At 42.3% G+C, this 20,688-nt stretch overlaps 1 protein-coding gene across 4 annotated transcripts in view; it reads right to left on the minus strand.

Annotated features, from left to right (window-relative positions):
* STKLD1 (serine/threonine kinase like domain containing 1) overlaps nucleotides 1–20,688 on the minus strand; it is a 57,447-nt gene that overhangs the window by 29,394 nt on the left and 7,365 nt on the right. For all 4 annotated transcript variants that reach the window (XM_030207717.1, XM_030207716.1, XM_030207715.1 and 1 more), the window contains exons 4-10: nucleotides 18,060–18,134; nucleotides 13,427–13,531; nucleotides 12,507–12,577; nucleotides 11,681–11,796; nucleotides 9,981–10,093; nucleotides 8,998–9,158; nucleotides 6,881–7,011 (exon numbers count right to left, since the gene is read on the minus strand). In XM_030207717.1, the coding sequence (XP_030063577.1) occupies nucleotides 6,881–7,011; nucleotides 8,998–9,158; nucleotides 9,981–10,093; nucleotides 11,681–11,796; nucleotides 12,507–12,577; nucleotides 13,427–13,531; nucleotides 18,060–18,134 (772 nt within the window). The remainder of the gene's footprint in view (nucleotides 1–6,880; nucleotides 7,012–8,997; nucleotides 9,159–9,980; nucleotides 10,094–11,680; nucleotides 11,797–12,506; nucleotides 12,578–13,426; nucleotides 13,532–18,059; nucleotides 18,135–20,688) is intronic.

The following is a 20,688-nucleotide window of genomic DNA, read 5'->3' on the forward strand; positions in this document are numbered from 1 at the left end:
GATAGGTGAGGGGAGGGTGATCAACAGAGACATACAGCTTTATGGTTTATAATGGGCTAGGAACCCCAGATCCTTGTTAAGTCCTTTCTGTTGGGTGTTAAAATATTCAATCATTCTGACTTCAAAGGTCTTACGTTCTTGTATGGTTTTAAAGTTACCTTTGAGGATTCTCACTGTGAAATCACTGGTACAGTGTCCTGGTCCTGTAAAATGTTGACCAACAGGCGTGGGAACCCTGCTGGCACCAGTATTGTTCATATGATGTCTATGTAAATTGAATCTTGTCTTAAGCATCTGGCCTGTTTCTCCAATATAGCATCCTTCGTTACATTTTTTACACTGAATGATATATACCACATTGGAAGATGAGCAAGTGAAAGTTCCCTTTATGTTGAATATCTTTCCTTTGTGGATGACTTTGGGGTCCTGTGAAATATTTTGGCATAGTTTGCAACTGGATAAATTACAGGGAAGTGTGCCCTTCTGTTCCTTTTCAGTCTGTGAAGGAAGTTTACTTCTGATTAGCTTGTGTTTTAAATTGGGTGGCTGTCGGAAGGCCAGTACTGGTAGGGATGGGAATATCTCTTTCAGTAATTCATCCTCCTGGAGTATAGGTTGTAGATCTCTTATGATTTTCCTCAGTTTTTCCAGCTCTGGATTGTATGTCACTACAAGCGGGATTCTGTCTGTGGATATCTGGATTCATAGAGGGAATTCTGAAATCTCTCATACACAAAACTAACAGCTTCATACACGACACCACAGACTTTCTGAATAAATTGAAAAATATCAAGCAACTACCACCTAACACCCTTCTGGTCATGATGGATGTAGAATCACTATACAGCAACATTCCACATGCGGATGGCATAGCTGCATGTGGAAGACTCCTAAAAAAATCCACACTGGACCATCAATACTCACCAGAAACTATTACAAAATTAATCAAATTCATTTTAACTCACAACTACTTCCACTTTAACAATGATATCTATCTGCAAATAATGGGCACTGCGATGGGCACCAGGACAGCACCCCAATATGCCAACCTTTGTCTATGGATTGATCTAACAGATGATATGGAAGGTAAAATTATGTATCTTACCTGATAATTTTCTTTCCATTAGTCTGTTTAGATCAATCCAGAAAACAGTTGTGTATTGGTTTACTTGTGTTTGTGGTTTTTCAGAGGCAACTTCAACTTCTAACTCAAGTTTAGTTTCTACTTCAAGTCAAGTTTAACTTCAACAAGTTTGTTTCCTGATTTGCCTGGAGTTGGGGCGAATCTGTTTAAGTGAGCTGGGTAGGGCCAATTAATCAATTCAGTCCTCCAGCTTCGGCGGTTGTAGGGTTAATGAGTTGTCAGTCACAGGATAACTTCTCAAGGTCCATGGGCTTTGGTATCGACATACTGAGGAGTTCGTAACTGCACGTGACCATATATAGGGAGCCAAAAGATTGCTGTCTATCTCCCCTGCTGGTGGATGAACATAACCCACTTGTCTATGGATTGATCTATACAGACTAATGGAAAAAAAATTATCGGGTAAGATACATAATTTTACCATACTGCTTCTCCCAGAAATAGTGGATTTTCCCCAAGTCCATTTAATAACGGTCTATGGACTTCTCCTTTAGGAAGCCGTCCAAACCTTTTTAAAACTCCGCTAAGCTAACCGCCTTTACCACATTCTCTGGCAACGAATTCCAGAATTTAATTACACGTTGAGTGAAGAAAACTTTTCTCCGATTCGTTTTAAATTTACTACATTGTAGCTTCATCGCATGCCCCCTAGTCCTAGTATTTTTGGAAAGCGTGAACACTGTCAGCTAGCACATTTGCTTATTTCCGATCTGAGGAAGAAGGGCAACCTTCGAAAGCTAATCAAGAAATGTATTAAGTTATGTCCAATAAAAAAGGTATCATCTTATTTTCTTTTCCATGTTTTATTTTGTTTGATTTCTATTGATAACCTTCCCCTGAAAAAGCTATGTGAAACATGGACCATGTCGGGATCTGTGCAGTTTCAGTGTTTTATTTTGTTTGATTTCTATTGATAACCTTAAGAGTGGACTAACACGGCTACCACACTCCTCTACTTCAGGGGAAGGGAAATTTTCATCTGTGCTGGTGCTTAAATCTCCTAATTCTAAATAATCTCGTTTGGGTGACATCCATTAGACTTGAGCACCAGCACAGATGAAAATTTCCCTTCCCTCGAAGAAGCTATGTGAAACATGGACCATGTCGGGATCTGTGCAGTGTCAATGTTACAAATATAGGTCCGTTTACTGTGCCGCACTGTAGGCGCACTAAAACTTAGCGTGCGCTAATGATAGAGATACCCATTACAGTATATTCCTATGGGTGTCTCTAGCATTAGCGCAAGCTAAAATGTTTGCACGCCTACAGCACAGCTCACTAAACAAGTCCCATAAAGTGTAAAGGGGTCCGCTTCCTCCACTCTGGGTTGGAGCCGGCAGCCCTGTTAGGCTCACGGGTTTCCAGCAAAGAACCAGACTGCCATATGGATTTAAGATTAAAGTGCTTTATTCTCAATTCAGTTCCACTCTCAAAATTGAAATGCAGTTCACAAACAGGGTTCAGGCAGGGTTCCAAACTCCAGCCAACATCCAGTTTCTTAACAGTTCTGGCCCACTTCCTTTGCACTACTTTCCCCTCTCCCTCAGAAGGGCTCAGTCAAAGTTCAGCCTGCTGTTCTATACATCCCAATAATTCAACCCTTTCACAAACAGTATCTTCAAAGGAAGCCATTACTTAATGCCCCTGTCCTCTTCACAGCACCCAGAAGGACCCTGTACCAAACAGGGCTGGCAGCATTCCTCCTACCTCACAGCACCACACCCCTGTGGCCTCTCACACTGCCTTCATGTGCTGGACAGGCTACATTTACATTCTCCCACTCCATGGCAGCTTACTCTTCCCCCCCCCCCCCCCCCCCCCCCCAGGGAAGCTCCAGTGGCAGGCCCTTCCTGTCCTCCACTTACTCCATGTCAGCTTCTCTCTCACTCAGTTTCCTCTCCCTCCAGGTGGCTGGGAGCCACCCAAAAATCTCTACCTCCTCTCACAGCTGGAGAGAAGTATATACTGGCTAAGGGACTGAGCTTCACCTCCCCTTCCCCCTCTAGTGGGGAAGGGAGTAACTGGCTCCCCTAGCATTGAGCCACTGCTCCCCCTGCTGGGGCTGGAAATCCGTTCCACCCTTTTGGGGCTACCCTCCTCTCTCATAAGCACATAAGCACTGCCACGCTGGGAAAAGACCAAAGGTCCATCAAGCCCAGCACTCTGTCTCTGACAGCGGCCAATCCAGGCCCCAAGAATCTGGCAAAAAAAACCAAATTTAATAACGATCAATGGACTTTTCCTTCAGAAATCTGTCCAGACCCCCGTTAAACTCAGCAAGGCCAGCTGCCGTCACTACCTTCTCCAGCAATGAGTTCCAGAGTTTAACTACGCGCTGAGTAAAGAAATCTTTCTCCGATTTGTTTTAAACTTACCACATTCTAATTTCATCTTGTGTCCCCTGGTTCTATTATTGTTAGAAAGCGTAAACAAACACTTCACATCTGTCCGCTCTATCCTGCTCATTATTTTGTAAACCTCTATCATATCACCTCTCAGCCGCCTTCTCTCCAGGCTAAAGAGTCCTAGCCGTCTTAACCTCTCCTCATAGGGTAGTCGTCCCATCCCTTTTATCATTTTTGTCGCCCTTCTCTGCACCTTCTCCAATTCCGTTATATCTTTTTTGAGGCGACCAGAACTGAACACAATACTCCAGGTGCGGTCGCACCATGGAGCGATATAACGGCATTATAACATCCTCATGCTTGGTTTCCATCCCTTTTCTAATAATACTCAACATTCTGTTCGCCTTCTTAGCCGCTGCAGCACATTGAGCTGAAGATTTCAACGTCCTGACCACGATGACTCCCAGATCCCTTTCTCGGTCCGTAACTCCTAACGCGGAACCTTCCATAACATAGCTGTAATTCGGGTTCCTCCTTCCCACATGCATCACTTTGCACTTGCCAATGTTGAACTTCATCTGCCATTTGGACGCCCAATCCCCCAGTCTCACGAGGTCTTCTAGTAATTTTTCACACTCCTCCTGCGACGAGACGACCCTGGATAATTTTGTGTCATCTGCGAATTTAATTACCTCACTAGTTACTCCCATCTCGTGGTCATTTATAAATATGTTAAAAAGCAGCGGTCCCAGCACAGACCCCTGAGGGACTCCACTAACCACCCTTCTCCATCGAGAATAATGGCCATTTAACCCTACTCTCTGCTTCCTATCCTTTAACCAGCTCTTAATCCATAATAATACACTGCCTCTGATCCCATGACTCTCCAGTTTCCTTTGGAGTCTTTCATGCGGCACTCTGTCAAACACCTTCTGAAAATCTAGATATACAATATCCACTGGCTCCCCTTTGTCCAAATGTTTGTTCACCCCCTCGAAAAAATGCAGTAGATTTGTGAGGTAAGACTTCCCTTCACCAAAACCGTGCTGACTTTGTCTCAGTAGCCCATGCTTTTGTATGTGCTCTGTAATTTTATTCTTAATAATAGCCTCCACCATTTTTCCCAACACCGATGTCAGACTCACCGGTCTATAATTTCCCAGATCGCCTCTGGAACCCTTTTAAAAAATCAGCGTTACATTGGTCACCCTCCAATCTTCCGGTACCACACATGTTTTTAGGGATAAATTGCATATTACTAACAGTAGCTCCACAAGTTCATTTTTCAGCTCTATTAATACTCTCGGATGAATACCATCCGGTCCCGGTGATTTACTACTTTTCAGTTTGCAGAACTGCCCCATTACATCCTCCAAGTTTACAGTGAAATCATTTAGTCTTTCTGACTCGTCTGCTTCAAATACCTTTTCCGGCACCGGTATCCCTCCCAAATCCTCCTCGGTGAAGACCGAAGCAAAGAATTCATTCAATTTCTCCGCTACGGCTTTGTCTTCCCTGATCACCCCTTTAACACCACAGTCGTCCAGCGGCCCTACCGATTCTTTAGCCGGCTTCTTGCTTTTAATATACCTAAAAAAATGTTTGCTATGTGTTTTTGCTTCTAACGCTAACTGTTTTTCAAAGTCCTTCTTAGCTTGCAAGGGCTTCTGGGAACCGTAGTTCAGGGATTAGCTGCTTCTCTGTGGGGCCCCGAGTGCTAGCTTTGTCACAAGAGATTTTTGAATCATGTGAAAGTTGGAAGAACCTCCATATTATTATTTTGAAGAATTTTAACATACGTTTTCTCTTCAGTACTTCTAAACATTTATGTGTTCCTTATTTGCCATTTAAAAAAATACAAAAATGTGACTTGGTGAGATGATTATACTTTATTGAGACATCCAATGAATAAATGCCATGTGATGTAAAGTTGAATTCTCAACACATATGAGCACAATATATAAAAATAAAATTCTGAATGGATATCTGTGGGGATTATTGTTTGTTTTTGTAAGTTTACTTCCTCTTGCTTTAGGTTTGCATTCCTATTATTTTTGAAGTATAAATACAGTATATTCACAGTACATTACACTGTTTAGGTTTTCTTTTCTGCCCTGGCATCTTCTGCAATAGCCAAAGTTGGAGGCTTGCTGGTCACCACCTCTCAAAATAAGACCCACATCTTTAAAAATAAGACATTGTGGAATTGAGAAAGGTACAGAGAAGAGTGACCAAAATGATTAACGGGATGGACAGACTCTGGAACAAGTGGTAAAAAAACAGTTAATGTAGTTGGGTTGAAAAAAAGGTTTGGACAAATTTTCGGAGGGAAAGTCCATAAACCATTATTAATGTAGACCTGGGGAAAGCCACTGCTTATCCTTGGGATTAAGTATCATAGAATCTTGCTACTTCAGTGAATCCAGACTGCCCCAATTTGACTGCCTCTATCGGACCGACCATTCACTTGTCTATTAGATTGTAAGCTCTTTGAGCAGGGACTGTCTCTCTTTGTTAAATTGTACAGCGCTGCGTAACCCTAGTAGCGCTCTAGAAATGTTAAGTAGTAGGAGTACTTTTTAGGACTCTGCCAGGTATTTATGACCTGGACTGGCCACTGCTGGAAACAGGATGCTGGGCTAGATGGACCTTTGGTTTGACCCAATAGGGCAACTCTTATGTCTTTATATAATTCAACTCCTCTCAGGAAACAGAAGGGTCCTTTTACTAAGCTGAGGTAAAAGGAGGTCTGTGCTAGTGTCAGCGCGTGTATTTGACACACACTGAGGCTCCTTTTTTCCTGTGGGTAAAAGGCTGTCTTTTTTTCTGGAAAAGAAATGGCCATGAAGTAAATGAACTACTAGCCATGTGGCCATTTCAGGGGGACGCACTTACTGCCACCCATTGAGGTGGCAGTAAGGGCTCCCACGGTATCCCGGATGTAACCGGGCAGCACAGATTACTGCCGGGTAAGCGCCGGTGCTACAAAAATAGAAAATATTTTTGTAGCACAGGAAATGGCACACACTGGGGATAGGAGCTACCACCAGGCTACCGCGGTAGTTCTGGATTGGCGTGCAAGCCTATTGCCACGCACCAACCCCTTAGTAAAAGGGCCCATGAATAAGCAAAACCACCTCAAGGGTTACCATGTGGAATCAAATATAGCTTTAAGGCAAAGCAAGGGTCTTCAAAGTGAAATAAAGGGAAGGAGCATTAGTTAATATGTTATACGAGGTGCCGGGTGGAAAAAAAACAGCATTCTAATATGGAGGCATGCATACATTAATATGCAGGAAATCATGAAAGTGAAGGCTTCAGAGAACCATTACTATGGATCTTTCTCACTTTCCTTTGCAACATTTATAAAGTGATATATTTTTTATACTACCTAAAGATATTTCAATCCCTCCTTCGTACAACACATTGGTTATCCCTGGAGGCAAACACTTCTTTTCCTCTGAGGATATTGGCTTAATTGATTCTATGCATTTTTTCATATAGGGTACATCCAGGAGCTCTCTGAAGCACATGAGGGAGGGAACAGAGAGAGAGAGAGAGAGAAAGAAAGAAAAGAAACAAAACTGCAATTAAGTTGCACTTCCACTCTGCTTCCTTCTGACTGGGGCTCATACTCAGGGGCCAACTCAGAAAAGCCATGTGTCAGAGTTGTGCACTGATGACTGAGCTTCTAATGCGAATGTAACACTTAAGTGTTGCTTGCTGTTGAGGTAAACTAATCATTTGCTAGTTTGAAGTGCATAAAACTTGTGCACTAATCAGAATAAACATACTGGACATATGCACAGAAGGATCTGTGCTGAGGGCACCTAGTGCTGTGTGCATGTCTGAGCAAAACAGAAGTGTTGGCACACATCTGCTCATGTGCTGTGATTTTATTCTGTGGTTAAGTGTCAGCATCACAAAAATCGTTTGTTTATAAAGGTTTTGTGATGCTAATATTTATGCACAGAACATTCCAGGATATGCACAGATACAACTGCTTTTTGCTTGGACATGTGCACAGAACTGTCACCCCTATTCTGTCTTAAAAGCTGCAGCTGTTGTTATGCTCACAGACCCTACTGCCTTCTCCGACCTGGCATTCAAGAACTTGCATTGTGCTGCATAGTTTTCTACATTGGGGCCAAATAGCTAACAGCCTGTTTACCATTCATTTTAATATGCTGTGCACTGGTGTCTAATGTGAGGCTTTGTGCAGGATTAACTTCTATACAAAACCCTTCTCTGCATTATGTGCAGACATCTCACTAACCACACACTAGCGTTCTGTATCGGTTCCTAAAATTTCAAACTAGTAAACAAATAGTTCCTTCCCTCCTCACTATTTGAAGCTGCCACTCTGATCATGACCTGTAATGTGGCAGCTCCACTTTCCACCCTGCATTTTAAGACAGATCAGGGTCCTGTTTAAATAAGAACTATGCAAATGAGTATGATTATAATTGCTATTAATTACTGAATCACAGCAGCAAGCATCAGTGTATGTCTTGACATAACTTCCTAGTTTACTGAGAGGGCTTATCTATATTTTGAGAGGAAATGACAGTTGTACTGTTGACATTCTCCTTCAAGATATTAAGCAGATCAGAAAGACCAGTTCTGGTAGAAGCAAGGATGCAGTGTGTGTGTGCATGTGCAGTTACCCCTACTGTATCTAGGTCCTTGTTTATTTCCAATAATCCTCCTGTGTGCTGGGCATTACTGAGCAGCATAGGAGCCAACTTTTCAAAATGATTGGGGCGCTGAATTTTTTTTTATTTTTTTTTTTACAGTTAATGCATTCCCCCTCCCCCTCCCTGTCCCCTCCTCCATCCAGGTCCTCCCACCCAGTTCCAGTCCCTCCCAGTTCCAGGCCCCTCTCCCTCCCTCCCAGTTCCTCCCAATTCCAGGCCCCCTCCCTCCCCTCTCTCCTTTCCCTCCCTCCCTCGGAGTTCCAGGGCCCCCCTCCCTCTGAGTTCCAGGAGGCCCCCCTCCCTCCCTCCCTCCCAGTTCCAGGGGGCCTCCTCCCTCCCTCCAAATTCCAGGGGGCCCCTCTCCCTCTCTCCGAGTTCCAGGGTCCCCCCTCCGAGTTCCAGGGTCCCCTTCCTCCGAGTTCCAGGGTCCCCCTCCCTCCAAGTTTTAAAAGTAATCTTACCTCATCGGGTTACGGTGGCAGCAGCAGTGACTTTTAAAATTCGGAGGGAGGGGGCCTGGAACTCGAAGGGAGGGAGGGACTTTTAAAATTCTGGGCTGGCGAAGGGAACTTCCACGGAGTCGGCACCTATGCTGAGCAGTGTCACCATGTACAGACCTTACTAGAAAACAGAAGCATATTATGAAAAAATGCTTGTTATGACAGCTCTGGGACTTGCTGAAATCTGTACCTGACTGCTAAAGATTATTTGTTTGGAATGGCATGCCTGTGAGCATACAACACACATTCCTGTCCTACTGGGGTCAAGAGGCATGGACAGACTGAGATAAAGTAGCAGAGATATCTCTCACATCACTGTGGCTCTTTCTTCAGGACAGATCTGAAGCATCTTGCGTAAAATATTGCACAGAGGCTCTGAGTAACCATCTCTTTCCTGTAGTGTTTCTAGGGTGTTCTGCAGGCAAACAGCATCCTTTCTAAGCTCACACAACATTTGTGTTACTTCTGTGGCCTGAAGAGAAAGAATACAGAACTAATGAAATGGTTTGCATTTGCCTTGTAGTTCAAACTGTATTACATGAAACATGAAGGAAACCCCTGCCAAAGTGCAATGTCCCTGTGAAGCCTGTGCACTACAAGTAAGCTAAAGGTGGAGGTATAAATTATACACAAATGGTGCTGATTTGTATCTAATGTATGTGGCACAGTCCATGTCATGTGGATATCTAAACCACAGAACATGGGTGGAAAGGAGAAGCACGTGAAGATGAATTATACTATTGATCTTCTGAATAATTCACAGAACTGTGTAAGTGGAGGCCAAGGAAAGATTTAATTTTAATTAATTCTCTATCAAAGAAATTAAACAGAAAAATACAGTGAAGGCAAAAATCATTGCCTGGCCAGAGTGAAAAACTGAGTTAAGCACAGTTTTTCCCTTACTCTTACTTCTGTTATACCCACACCTGCTGACTGTAGGACAGCTAAGTACAATACTGTTGTTACAGCCACACCTGCTGGCTTTAGGACAGCTAAGCACAGAACTGTTGTAAGACAGCTAAGTGCAGTACTGCTTTTATAGCCACACCTGCTGGCTGTAGGACAGCTAAAGTGCAATACTGCTATTTACATACCTGTAGGATATGTGATTAGTAGTAATGGAGAATTTTATCCACAGAAAATTGCTGCACTAATTCACTTATTAGTGTGTGGGAGAATACTGAGGGGCAGACCTTCCTTTGTATTGCCCTCTACCCCACTATGAGCTGCAGTGTGTTGTGAGACTGAGGGGAGGGATCATGTTGATCGGATAATAAATGTGAATATTACATACACTCAGCGTGGAACAGGTCATCATTTCCAAGACGATGCATCCCAAAGACCAGACATCAGATTTTTCAGTAAAGGAAAACTCTAGAGCTTCTGGAGCCATCCAAGACTTACAACCTATTAGAATTAAGTCCATGTCTATCAATTACACTGGTTTGCCTAATGTTGCCACTGTCACATTATTTTTTTGAATATGAGTTGCAATTTATGTAAAAGAGTCTAAAAGCAGAGGGATGCAGAATTAGAATGAAAATAGCAAACTATTTCTGTAACAGTTCAGAGGGTTGTCCTCTTCAATGTCTAGTATTTTTACTTCGGTAAAAGAATCAGACAGTAAGGCAATCCCAGTTGAACTAACCAGAAAGTAATGAAACATTCTGCTAAATTTACTAATAATCATATAGATGGAAACACACTCAAAATCACAAACAGTTGACATTAGTAATAATGCTGTGTATCATGCAAAAAAAAAAGAGCAGAAGTCTCTGCATATATCTGAACATACAAAGGAGCGGTGATCACCCACAGAGGGACACCAAGGCTACTCCTTGTCATGGTCAGTGACAGGATATCAAAACAATTCTTTAGCTTTTAATGTGATACCCAGTGCTATATAATTTCTTCTTACTGGCTGTATGTGATCAGTTTCAGACCCCAGAGACAGGCACTTATGCTGAAACATGGTCTCGTCAGATCTTCATAAGTACATAAGCACCACGATACCGGGAAAAGACCAAGGGTCCATCAAGCCCAGCATCCTGTCTCCGACAGTGGCCAATCCAGGCTTCAAGAACCAGGCAAACCCCCCCCCCCCCCCCCCAAAAAAAACCCCACCTTAATTCTTAATAATGTTCAATCGACTTTTCCCTCAGGAATCTGTCCAAACCCCCTTTAAATTCCGTAAGGCCAGCTGCTGTCACTACATTTTCCGGCAACGAGTTCCAGAGTCAACCTACACGCTGAGTAAAGAAAAACTCTCTCCTATTTCTTTTAAATCTACCATATTCTAGCTTCATCTTGTGTCCCTGGTTTTGTTGTTCTTTGAAAGTGTAAACAAACGCTTCACATCTGTCTGCTCTATTCTGCACATTATCTTGTAGACTTCTATCATATCACCCCTCAGCCGCCTTTTCTCCAAGCTGAAGAGCCCTAACCTTCTCAGCCTTTCCTCATAGGGAAGTCGTTCCATTCCCTTTATCATTTTCGTCGCCCTTCTCTGCACCTTCTCTAATTCCTTTATATCTTTTTTGAGATGCAGCGACCAGAATTGGACACAATATTCTAGGTGCGGTCGCACCATGGAGCGATACAATGGCATTATAACGTCCTTGTGTTTGTTTTCCATCCCTTTCCTAATAATACTCAACATTCTGTGCGCTTTCTTAGCCACCACAGCACACTGAGCAGAAGTTTTTAACGTCTTATCAACGATGACTCCCAGATCCCTTTCTAGGTCTGTGACTCCTAACGCAGAACCTTGCATGACATAGCTGAAATTCGGGTTCCTTTTACCCACATGCATCACTTTGCACTTGTTAACATTTAACTTCACAGCTTGGATATAGTTGAGTTTGATCAAACATCTGGATCTGAATAAACCATTTTCTGTGGAACTTCTGTGGCCTTGGTGTCCCTCTCTGGGTTGTCATCAGTCCTTTGTACATTAATAATAATGCTGCCACTGCAATCTGTAGGCAGAGCTACCTTCCTCCACACGTATGTTCAGCTTTAGCTCATCATTCATTAGGGTTTCTAGGCTGAGATCAGTGATCGTGAAAGAGTCTTTTTCAGTTAAGAGGATGTTGGTTGGTTTCAGATTTCTGCAACAAAAGATATTTTTATCAGGTTGTTAAATGAAGGAACACACTCAGTAATTCTAAACAATAACTTCAGAAGAAGTTCATTATAAACCCCAGGCAGCAAGGAGACTGGTGCTAGCCCTGCTTTACATCCCAAAGCTTTTCTGGACTAGGTACTTGTCCAGTTAGTCCAGAGCTTTCCAAACTGGAGTCACAACCTAGGCAGGTCCTCCACAGAGTAGTCACTGGCCCGTACCTTCAAGGGATCGTGTGTTTTCTGTGGCTCCAAGTAAATGGGGTTGTGACTACAGAAAGTTTGATAAGCACTGTGTTGGATGATGGATTGGGATATCCATGGAACTTTAGCCCTTCCTCCTGATCTCTCAAAAAAATCTACTGAGTTTAACAATAGACTTAGGACAAAGAACCCTGAGCAAGAAAGGGGAAAGGGAAATGGGACTTGATATACTGCCTTTCTGAGGTTTTTGCAACTACATTCAAAGCGGTTTACATACATTCAGGTACTTATTTTGTACCAGGGGCAATGGAGGGTTAAGTGACTTGCTCACAGTCACAAGGAGCTGCAGTGGGAATCGAACTCAGTTCCCCAGGATCAAAGTCCACTGCACTAACCACTAGGCTACAGCTGCTTATCAGAGAAATCCCAAGAGAAGGGAATACTTTAGCTACAAAGGAAAGGAGACTGGCAAGGGTGGGAGAATTTAACTAACCTGTGAAGGATGTTCTGTTTATGCATGTACACCAGAGCATCCAGTGCATGCCCAAGGAGCCTCTGAATCACCTACTTACAAAAACAAATATTTGGAAAATAAAGATATTGTTTTCTTGTCTGAATTTATCTACTCACAACAAAGATCAGGTACCGTGCAAGCTATACCCGAAAGCTTCCTTTTTAGATTCATGCTCAAGTGCTTGAATAAATGACTCCCATAAACTGTGAAACTTCCTCCAAATGTACTAAATCAAACTTAACTAGAAACTAGAGAATGCAAAACCATATAAAAGGCCCAGGTGAGACACTGTTTCATTCTTCATCTGGTATTAGGAAAGGGTGAACCATAAAGTTGCAAAAAATCTTTCTTCCAAGCAGAAAAGATCATCAAAGATGCATGACCAAAGTCACTACACCATAATTAAAGGGAAGATGTACCAAGAAACCGAAGTACTCTTCAACTTGCATGCCTAAGATGAGTACAAGTAGAACATATCCACTAGACAAGACTATAATATGCCACATTAGAATAAGATGTGTGCCATTTGTTATAAAGTTCCTGTAGCAGATGTCTGCTGAGGACAAAATAAATGTTCAAGGCTGCCCCACAGATATAAACAAAAAAATGTAGAAGAGACAGCTTGGTAAGAAACAAGAAACTATAGCACTTTACAATATGGGAGTCTCAAAGCAGTCCCTGAGGGAACCCAACTGCTTAGATGTTCAGTACAACCTAAGAATGTTCAAAACAGTGAATCTTCTGTCCTTACAAACTGCCCACTTCAAGTCTGTACTCACACAGATCCCATAAGCTTGATCAATGTTTGACCAAGGCCAGCTGGTGCTGGATTATAATAGGTGACGGTGCAAGTGAAGAGGCCTCGGAAGTTAGAAAGGCCCTTTCCTGCAAAACTATACCATTTCCTCTATTGCTTCCTGTTCTCTTCTTTTATCTTCAATCAGGCAAGACAAGTCTCCTTCACCTTTGTGTTCCATCACCAAGCATAGAAAAATGGAGGAAATCTAAAAGGGGAAAAAAATACAGAAAGTCACCTAAAGGTGGTAATAAGTACATAAGTACATAAGTACATAAGTAGTGCCATACTGGGAAAGACCAAAGGTCCATCTAGCCCAGCATCCTGTCACCGACAGTGGCCAATCCAGGTCAAGGGCACCTGGCACGCTCCCCAAACGTAAAAACATTCCAGACAAGTTATACCTAAAAATGCGGAATTTTTCCAAGTCCATTTAATAGCGGTCTATGGACTTGTCCTTTAGGAATCTATCTAACCCCTTTTTAAACTCCGTCAAGCTAACCGCCCGTACCACGTTCTCCGGCAACGAATTCCAGAGTCTAATTACACGTTGGGTGAAGAAAAATTTTCTCCGATTCGTTTTAAATTTACCACACTGTAGCTTCAACTCATGCCCTCTAGTCCTAGTATTTTTGGATAGCGTGAACAGTCGCTTCACATCCACCCGATCCATTCCACTCATTATTTTATACACTTCTATCATATCTCCCCTCAGCCGTCTCTTCTCCAAGCTGAAAAGCCCTAGCCTTCTCAGCCTCTCTTCATAGGAAAGTCGTCCCATCCCCACTATCATTTTCGTCGCCCTTCGCTGTACCTTTTCCAATTCTACTATATCTTTTTTGAGATACGGAGACCAGTACTGAACACAATACTCCAGGTGCGGTCGCACCATGGAGCGATACAACGGCATTATAACATCCGCACACCTGGACTCCATACCCTTCCTAATAACACCCAACATTCTATTCGCTTTCCTAGCCGCAGCAGCACACTGAGCAGAAGGTTTCAACGTATCATCGACGACGACACCCAGATCCCTTTCTTGATCCGTAACTCCTAACGCGGAACCTTGCAAGACGTAGCTATAATTCGGGTTCCTCTTACCCACATGCATCACTTTGCACTTGTCAACATTGAACTTCATCTGCCACTTGCACGCCCATTCTCCCAGTCTCGCAAGGTCCTCCTGTAATTGTTCACATTCCTCCTGCGACTTGACGACCCTGAATAATTTTGTGTCATCGGCGAATTTAATTACCTCACTAGTTATTCCCATCTCTAGGTCATTTATAAATACATTAAAAAGCAACGGACCCAGCACAGACCCCTGCGGGACCCCACTAACTACCCTCCTCCACTGAGAATACTGGCCACGCAATCCTACTCTCTGCTTCCTATCTTTCAACCAGTTCTTAATCCATAATAATACCCTAATCTAAATAGAAGCTTGAAAGCTCAGCCAAAAAGCCTTAATAGCAGCCCTGGATATATCTCAAAAACAAAAAACATTCAACATCCAACAGTCCACATCATTCAGGATCCAGAAGTAGATGATGTACCAGAATTATACTAGCACTCACAGGACAGATTTTAAATTAATTTGTGTCTATGCAAAAGAAAAGTCTGAAAGAATCTGGACAAAAGAACCAGAACTAGTGGTGTAAGACCATGTCAATATGAATGAACTCTCCATCTGCTGGAAAAGAGAATAAATGCTAGTCCTGTGTAAATTCTGCTTAACTGTGCAGTGAAGAAACTATACAGAATTCCCTTCCTGTGCAGAATTCTGCAAAAGGACCAGGATGCAGTAGTGGTGATGGTTTGTGTGATTCTGTGTGTCCCCCCCAATCCATGAAGGAGGAGAGCGACTGCATGTTGGGCCACATCCTCCCTCCTCTGCTGACCTGGGCTTGATTGCTGATTTGAACCACACAGGACACTAAACACCTGTGTGTTCAAATTGGCAGTTGGACTTCAGGCAGCTGAGGAGGTCGTCACATTCTGATATGTTGTGGTTCTCCTATTCTTCTTGCCCTATGACTGATACAAGAGGATGTGGGTGGAAGATAGAGAGCTGAAGGAGTATGTCATGGGGGAAAAACAGAACTGGAAGAGAGCGAGAAAACAGAACAGGGTAAAACAGAGAGAGTGAGAGAGAAAGAAAGAGAGTGAGATGGAGACCTGACATTCTTGCTGGGGTTAGAGAGAGAGACCTGGGGATCATACTTGAGGTAAGGAGAGAAAGAACAAGTGAGCAATGAGTTGAAAAAAAGTTGGGCTGACAAGCAAAAGAATTAGGCAGTACAGAACAACAGCTGGGGGGCAGGGCAAAAAAAGTTGGGGACTGAACCTGACTGGGGCAGGGGGGGGGGGGGGTGGTAAGGAGCAGGGAAGAAAGACCAAGTCTGAGAGGGGGGTTTTAAACCAAGCTGGGGAGGAACAGAGTGCTGGTGACAGTAGAGCCTGGGAAAGGAGAAAGCTGTGGAATGCGGCATAAAAACACGTAAAAAGTAAGCAGAATTGTGCTGAATTTTCAAAATATTTATGCAGAATTCCCCCATGATAATAAGCCATGGTCTAGGCTTCTAGGCTACTAGAAACAAAACATCTGAAAAATGTTAGTGCAGAAGATATTAATTTTATAACTGTGCACACACACACAAATATGTCCATACATCTTGGCTAATAAGTTACGTTTGCTGAGCTGACGCTAATAAAAATACAGGGTGAGTTATAAGATTATATGCTTTTAAATGTTTATTTTTCCCTAGCTGGAGGTTTAGAGCCAAAGTCTGGGGAATGTAATCTAATTTATGGGTTTATGTATTTGCAGGGGAATGTCCTTGAGACAGCCCAGGTTTGGGCGAAACATGCATGTCGGACTACTGTCCCCTTAGGTTCGACAATAAAGCAAAATGAAATGAGATAAGTTTAAAAGCTTTGATAATTATAAGAGGAGACTAGTTGTAAAAGAACCAGTGAAGATTTTGATGTTGGTTATATCGCTGCAAATCGAAATAGTAGCGATTAACATCACTGAGGTTCTGGGGAAACCTGTGTGAGATGGTTTGAAGATACTGAGATATAAGATATAAAGATACATGATTTTGAAATATCCTGCATTGGTATGATAAGAAGTTGAATTTATACATTGCTACTGGATTTCAAAAATTTGTGATTCATACATTTTCCTGTGCATATTTTGTCACTATAATGTTTCTCATACCTCACACTAACACTATCTGCTTTTGTCTCACCTAGAATGTAAACCGCACTGAACCCTTGTATATTAGCAGTATACAAGAATTGAATTGAACTGAATTGTCACATTTTCCTCTTTCAAAATTACCTTATGGTAAAAGGGGCCCTGTGGCAGCATCTGCACGTGGATTTGTCACCCACTGAAACCCCATTTTACCACAGCGAGCATAAGGACAATGGAAATGTTGGTGCAGTAAATGTAACACTTGCTGCTCGGCCATTTCCAGGGGGAGCCCTTACCACCTCCTATTTTAGAGGCAGTAAGATCTCCCGCACTAACCCAGTGGTAACAGGGCACATGGGGCTGCCCAATTACAGCTGGGTAAGCCCCTGGCAGTAAGAAAAAATCTATTTTTTTCAGCAACAGAAATGATGCACATTGGGGGCAGGCATTACCACCTGATGCCTCTAGTAGCGTAGCAGTAGTGCTGGATTGGCGCACAGTAAAGCAGCAGTACGTGGTGAAGGCGGTTAGCTTAGCAGAGTTTAAAAAGGGATTAGACGGTTTCCTAAAGAACAAGTCCATAAACCACTACTAAATGGGAAAAATCCACATTTCCAGGATTAACATGTAGAGAATGTTTCTACGTTTGGGAAGCTCGCCAGGTGCCCTTGGCCTGGATTGGCCGCTGTCGTGGACAGGATGCTGGGCTCGATGGACCCTTGGTCTTTTCCCAGTTTGGCATTACTTATGTACTTATGTGTACTGCTGCTTTGTAAAAGGGGCCCTTAGGATTACATTTACTCTTCTCTTTGGCATGCACAATTTTTTCTGGGTTATTTTCTGTGCATCCATTATTTTCACAAAAGTAAGCAGGTAAATGTGAACTCCTTCCCTGCTCTAACCTTGGAATGCCTCATACATATGTGCAGGCTGTACATGCATAAGTTTACCTGCATATTAGCCAGGTAATTTTACAAAAGCCTATTTCTGTGTATAAAGCAGTGCTTTATGTGCACAAATTCTTCTGAAAAGGACCTTCTTCACATAGAAGTCGATTCTATGGCTGCTGGGGGGGTTGCGGAGCACCCCTAATATTAAGCAAGCTTGTTCACTGTGTTCAAGGAGGGATAATCTGTATTGTGTTTGGCGCCCCCAATCATTTTGCAGTATCGGTGCCTATGCCTTTTAGTGTCTGGATTTGCTGAATTTTCTGCTAATATTATGTTGCAGAATATGTCAATAGAAGATAACAATCTGTAAAATGTAGCACAATATTATGACAGCTAAGATTATGCATTCTAAGTGAAACTTTCTGCATGCTAACACTGTTTTATATTTTAACTTGCAAGCAGTGCATCAAATACTAGCATATCACAGGGACGTCATAGAATCCAAATATCAACGATATAGAATTGAATGGTTTTCTTTTAAGGATTCACACTGTTCTGTTCTAGCATACTACTTTATAAGTTCTGTTGAATAGTATTCCTGTCTCATTAAAGTCTTATATCTAACACTGCTCCCTCCTCACCTCTTGATCCCAGGTAACAAAAAATTCTCTGTACACACAGATGCTTGAATGTTGCAGCTTCAGTAGTATAATTGCCTTTTGGAAATGCAACAGGGGAAAAAAATGAACACAGTTAACTATTACATTTCTGAGGAATGCCTGTATGCTTTTCCTTTCAATAACTTGGTTCTCTTTCTACTAAATAAATATTCAGTTTATGAAAGGCTGCATCTTATTTTCCATTCTGAATAGAGTTAACAAGGAATAGGTGTGTCTCTGATTCGCTGAGTAAAAAAGGAGACCTGGTATATAAAAAAGAATAGACAGACTTCAAACAGGCCTGAAGTTAAGAAAATATTAATAATTCTAGCATTTGGGTGAAATTATTATTTTCATTTTAAGAAAAAAGATGTGAAATTCAAAATTTTACATTTGAGCATTATATTTTGTAGAATAAGACCAACTACAGATAAAATTCCATCTTCACTGTGTTTTGTTTGCTATTTGCACTGTTTGCGAAGACTGTTTCTTCTGTTTTGTTGTGTGTCTTTGAAACCACTTCTACACGTCTTGCATTTCTGCTAAACTATATGGCAAAGAATGGTTTAAACTTGAAACTAAAGTTTTTAATCTCCATATATACATTTTTGTGTCATGTTCAGGCAGTGGTTTGCATTACAGTGAGATAAGATTCTCAGTAACCTCTGCTATAACTCACAATCTGTCTTAAAAACTGCTTCACAAACAAGCCTGCTTTCAGTTCCTCTCTATACTCTGCACATACAAAGACAGTAATACTGTGATTAACAAGAAACTGCTAGTTATGGCAGCAGAAATATCCTTGAGCTCTCTTATATGCTGGTTAATGATCTGATAGTAAATAAGACCTGTGTGAGTCAGTGATGATGCAGGGTCTCTCCTTCTTTGAAAATCACTTCTCAATAAATCCTGGAATGGGAAGCAATAAGCTGACATCTTTCTGAGAAGCTCTGAGAGAAGAGGACATTTCTCTGGCAAGTGAACATTATTTTGCTCTGTGCGTTGGGAACTTAAAGATTGGGGTTTAAAGGAGGAATTGTAGGTTATTGATAGGCAGAATAAAAATATAAAAAAGCAAACTTTAATCAACGAGTCTCCATACTCTTTTCCCCCTAGTTTTAAGACTTTAACTTTGTACCACAGCATTAACAGATAGCCTCTAGAAGGCACAGCAGGACCTAGGTTAGTGGCTTCTGGCCAGTTAAATTGATTGTGTATAGCTATCCACTGATATTCAGAGGCACTTAACTGGTTAATGCTGCTGAATAGCCGCACTAATTGCTAAACAGAAAACTGGCTATTTTGTGGGTGGAGTTGGCATTTATATGATACGTCTGGCGAAAGTGCAAGTGGAAGAACAAATGGCTAGAAATGTAAGAAGGGGTGGCAAAACTTTTTTCAGGTATATTAGTGAAAGGAGAATAACTAAAAAGGGAATTGTGAGACTAAAAGATACTGCGAACCGCTATGTGGATAATGATGAAGAAAAAGCAAATTTGCTAAATAGATACTTCTGTTCTGTTTTCACAGAAGAAAATCCTGGAGAAGGACCGCGATGGACTGGAAAAAGTACAAATGAGATTGAAGTGGATAGAGCACCGTTCACGGAAGAGAGTGTGTTTGAACAACTTGAAAAGCTAAAGGTGGACAAACCATGGGACCGGATGGGATCCACCCCAGGATATTGAGGGAGCTCAGAGAGGTTCTGGCGGGTCCTCTTAAAGATTTGTAGACGGGAGAGGTTCCGAGGGATTGGAGAACGGCGGATGTGGTCCCTCTTCACAAAAGTGGTGATAGGGAAGAAGCTGGAAACTACAGGCCGGTAAGCCTCACTTTGGTTATTGGAAAAGTAATGGAAGCGATGCTGAAGGAAAGGATAGTGAATTTCCTGGAAGCCAATAAGTTGCACGATCCGAGACAACATGGTTTTACCAAAGGGAAATCGTGCCAAACGAATCTCATTGAGTTCTTTGATGGGGTGACAGGAGAATTGAATCAGGGACAAGCTATAAACGTAATCTACTTAGATTTCAGCAAAGCTTTTGACATGGTTCCCCTTAGGAGGCTCTTAAATAAACTGGATGGGCTGAAGATAGGACCCGAAGTGGTGAACTGGATTAGGAACTGTTGACGGACAGATGCTAGAGGGTGGTGGTGAATGGAATTAGCTCGGAGGAGGGAAAGGTGAGTAGTGGAGTGCCTCAGGGATCAGTGCTGGGGCCGATTCTGTTCAATATATTTGTGGGTGACATTGCCGAAGGGTTAGAAGGTAAAGTTTGCTTATTTGCGGATGATACTAAGATCTGTAACAGAGTGGACACCCCGGAGGGAGTGGAAAACATGAAAAAGGACCTACGGAAGCTAGAAGAATGGTCTAAGGTTTGGCAATTAAAATTCAATGCGAAGAAATGCAAAGTGATGCACTTAGGGAATAGAAATCCACGGGAGACGTATGTGTTAGGCAGGGAGAGTCTGATAGGTACAGACGGGGAGAGGGATCTTGGGGTGATAGTATCTGAGGATTTGAAGGCGACGAAACAGTGTGACAAGGCGGTAGCCGTAGCTAGAAGGTTGTTAGGCTGTATAGAGAGAGGTGTGACCAGCAGAAGAA

The sequence above is a fragment of the Microcaecilia unicolor genome, chromosome 6 (genome assembly GCF_901765095.1).
Source record: "Microcaecilia unicolor chromosome 6, aMicUni1.1, whole genome shotgun sequence".
Classification (NCBI taxonomy): Eukaryota; Metazoa; Chordata; class Amphibia; order Gymnophiona; family Siphonopidae; genus Microcaecilia; species Microcaecilia unicolor.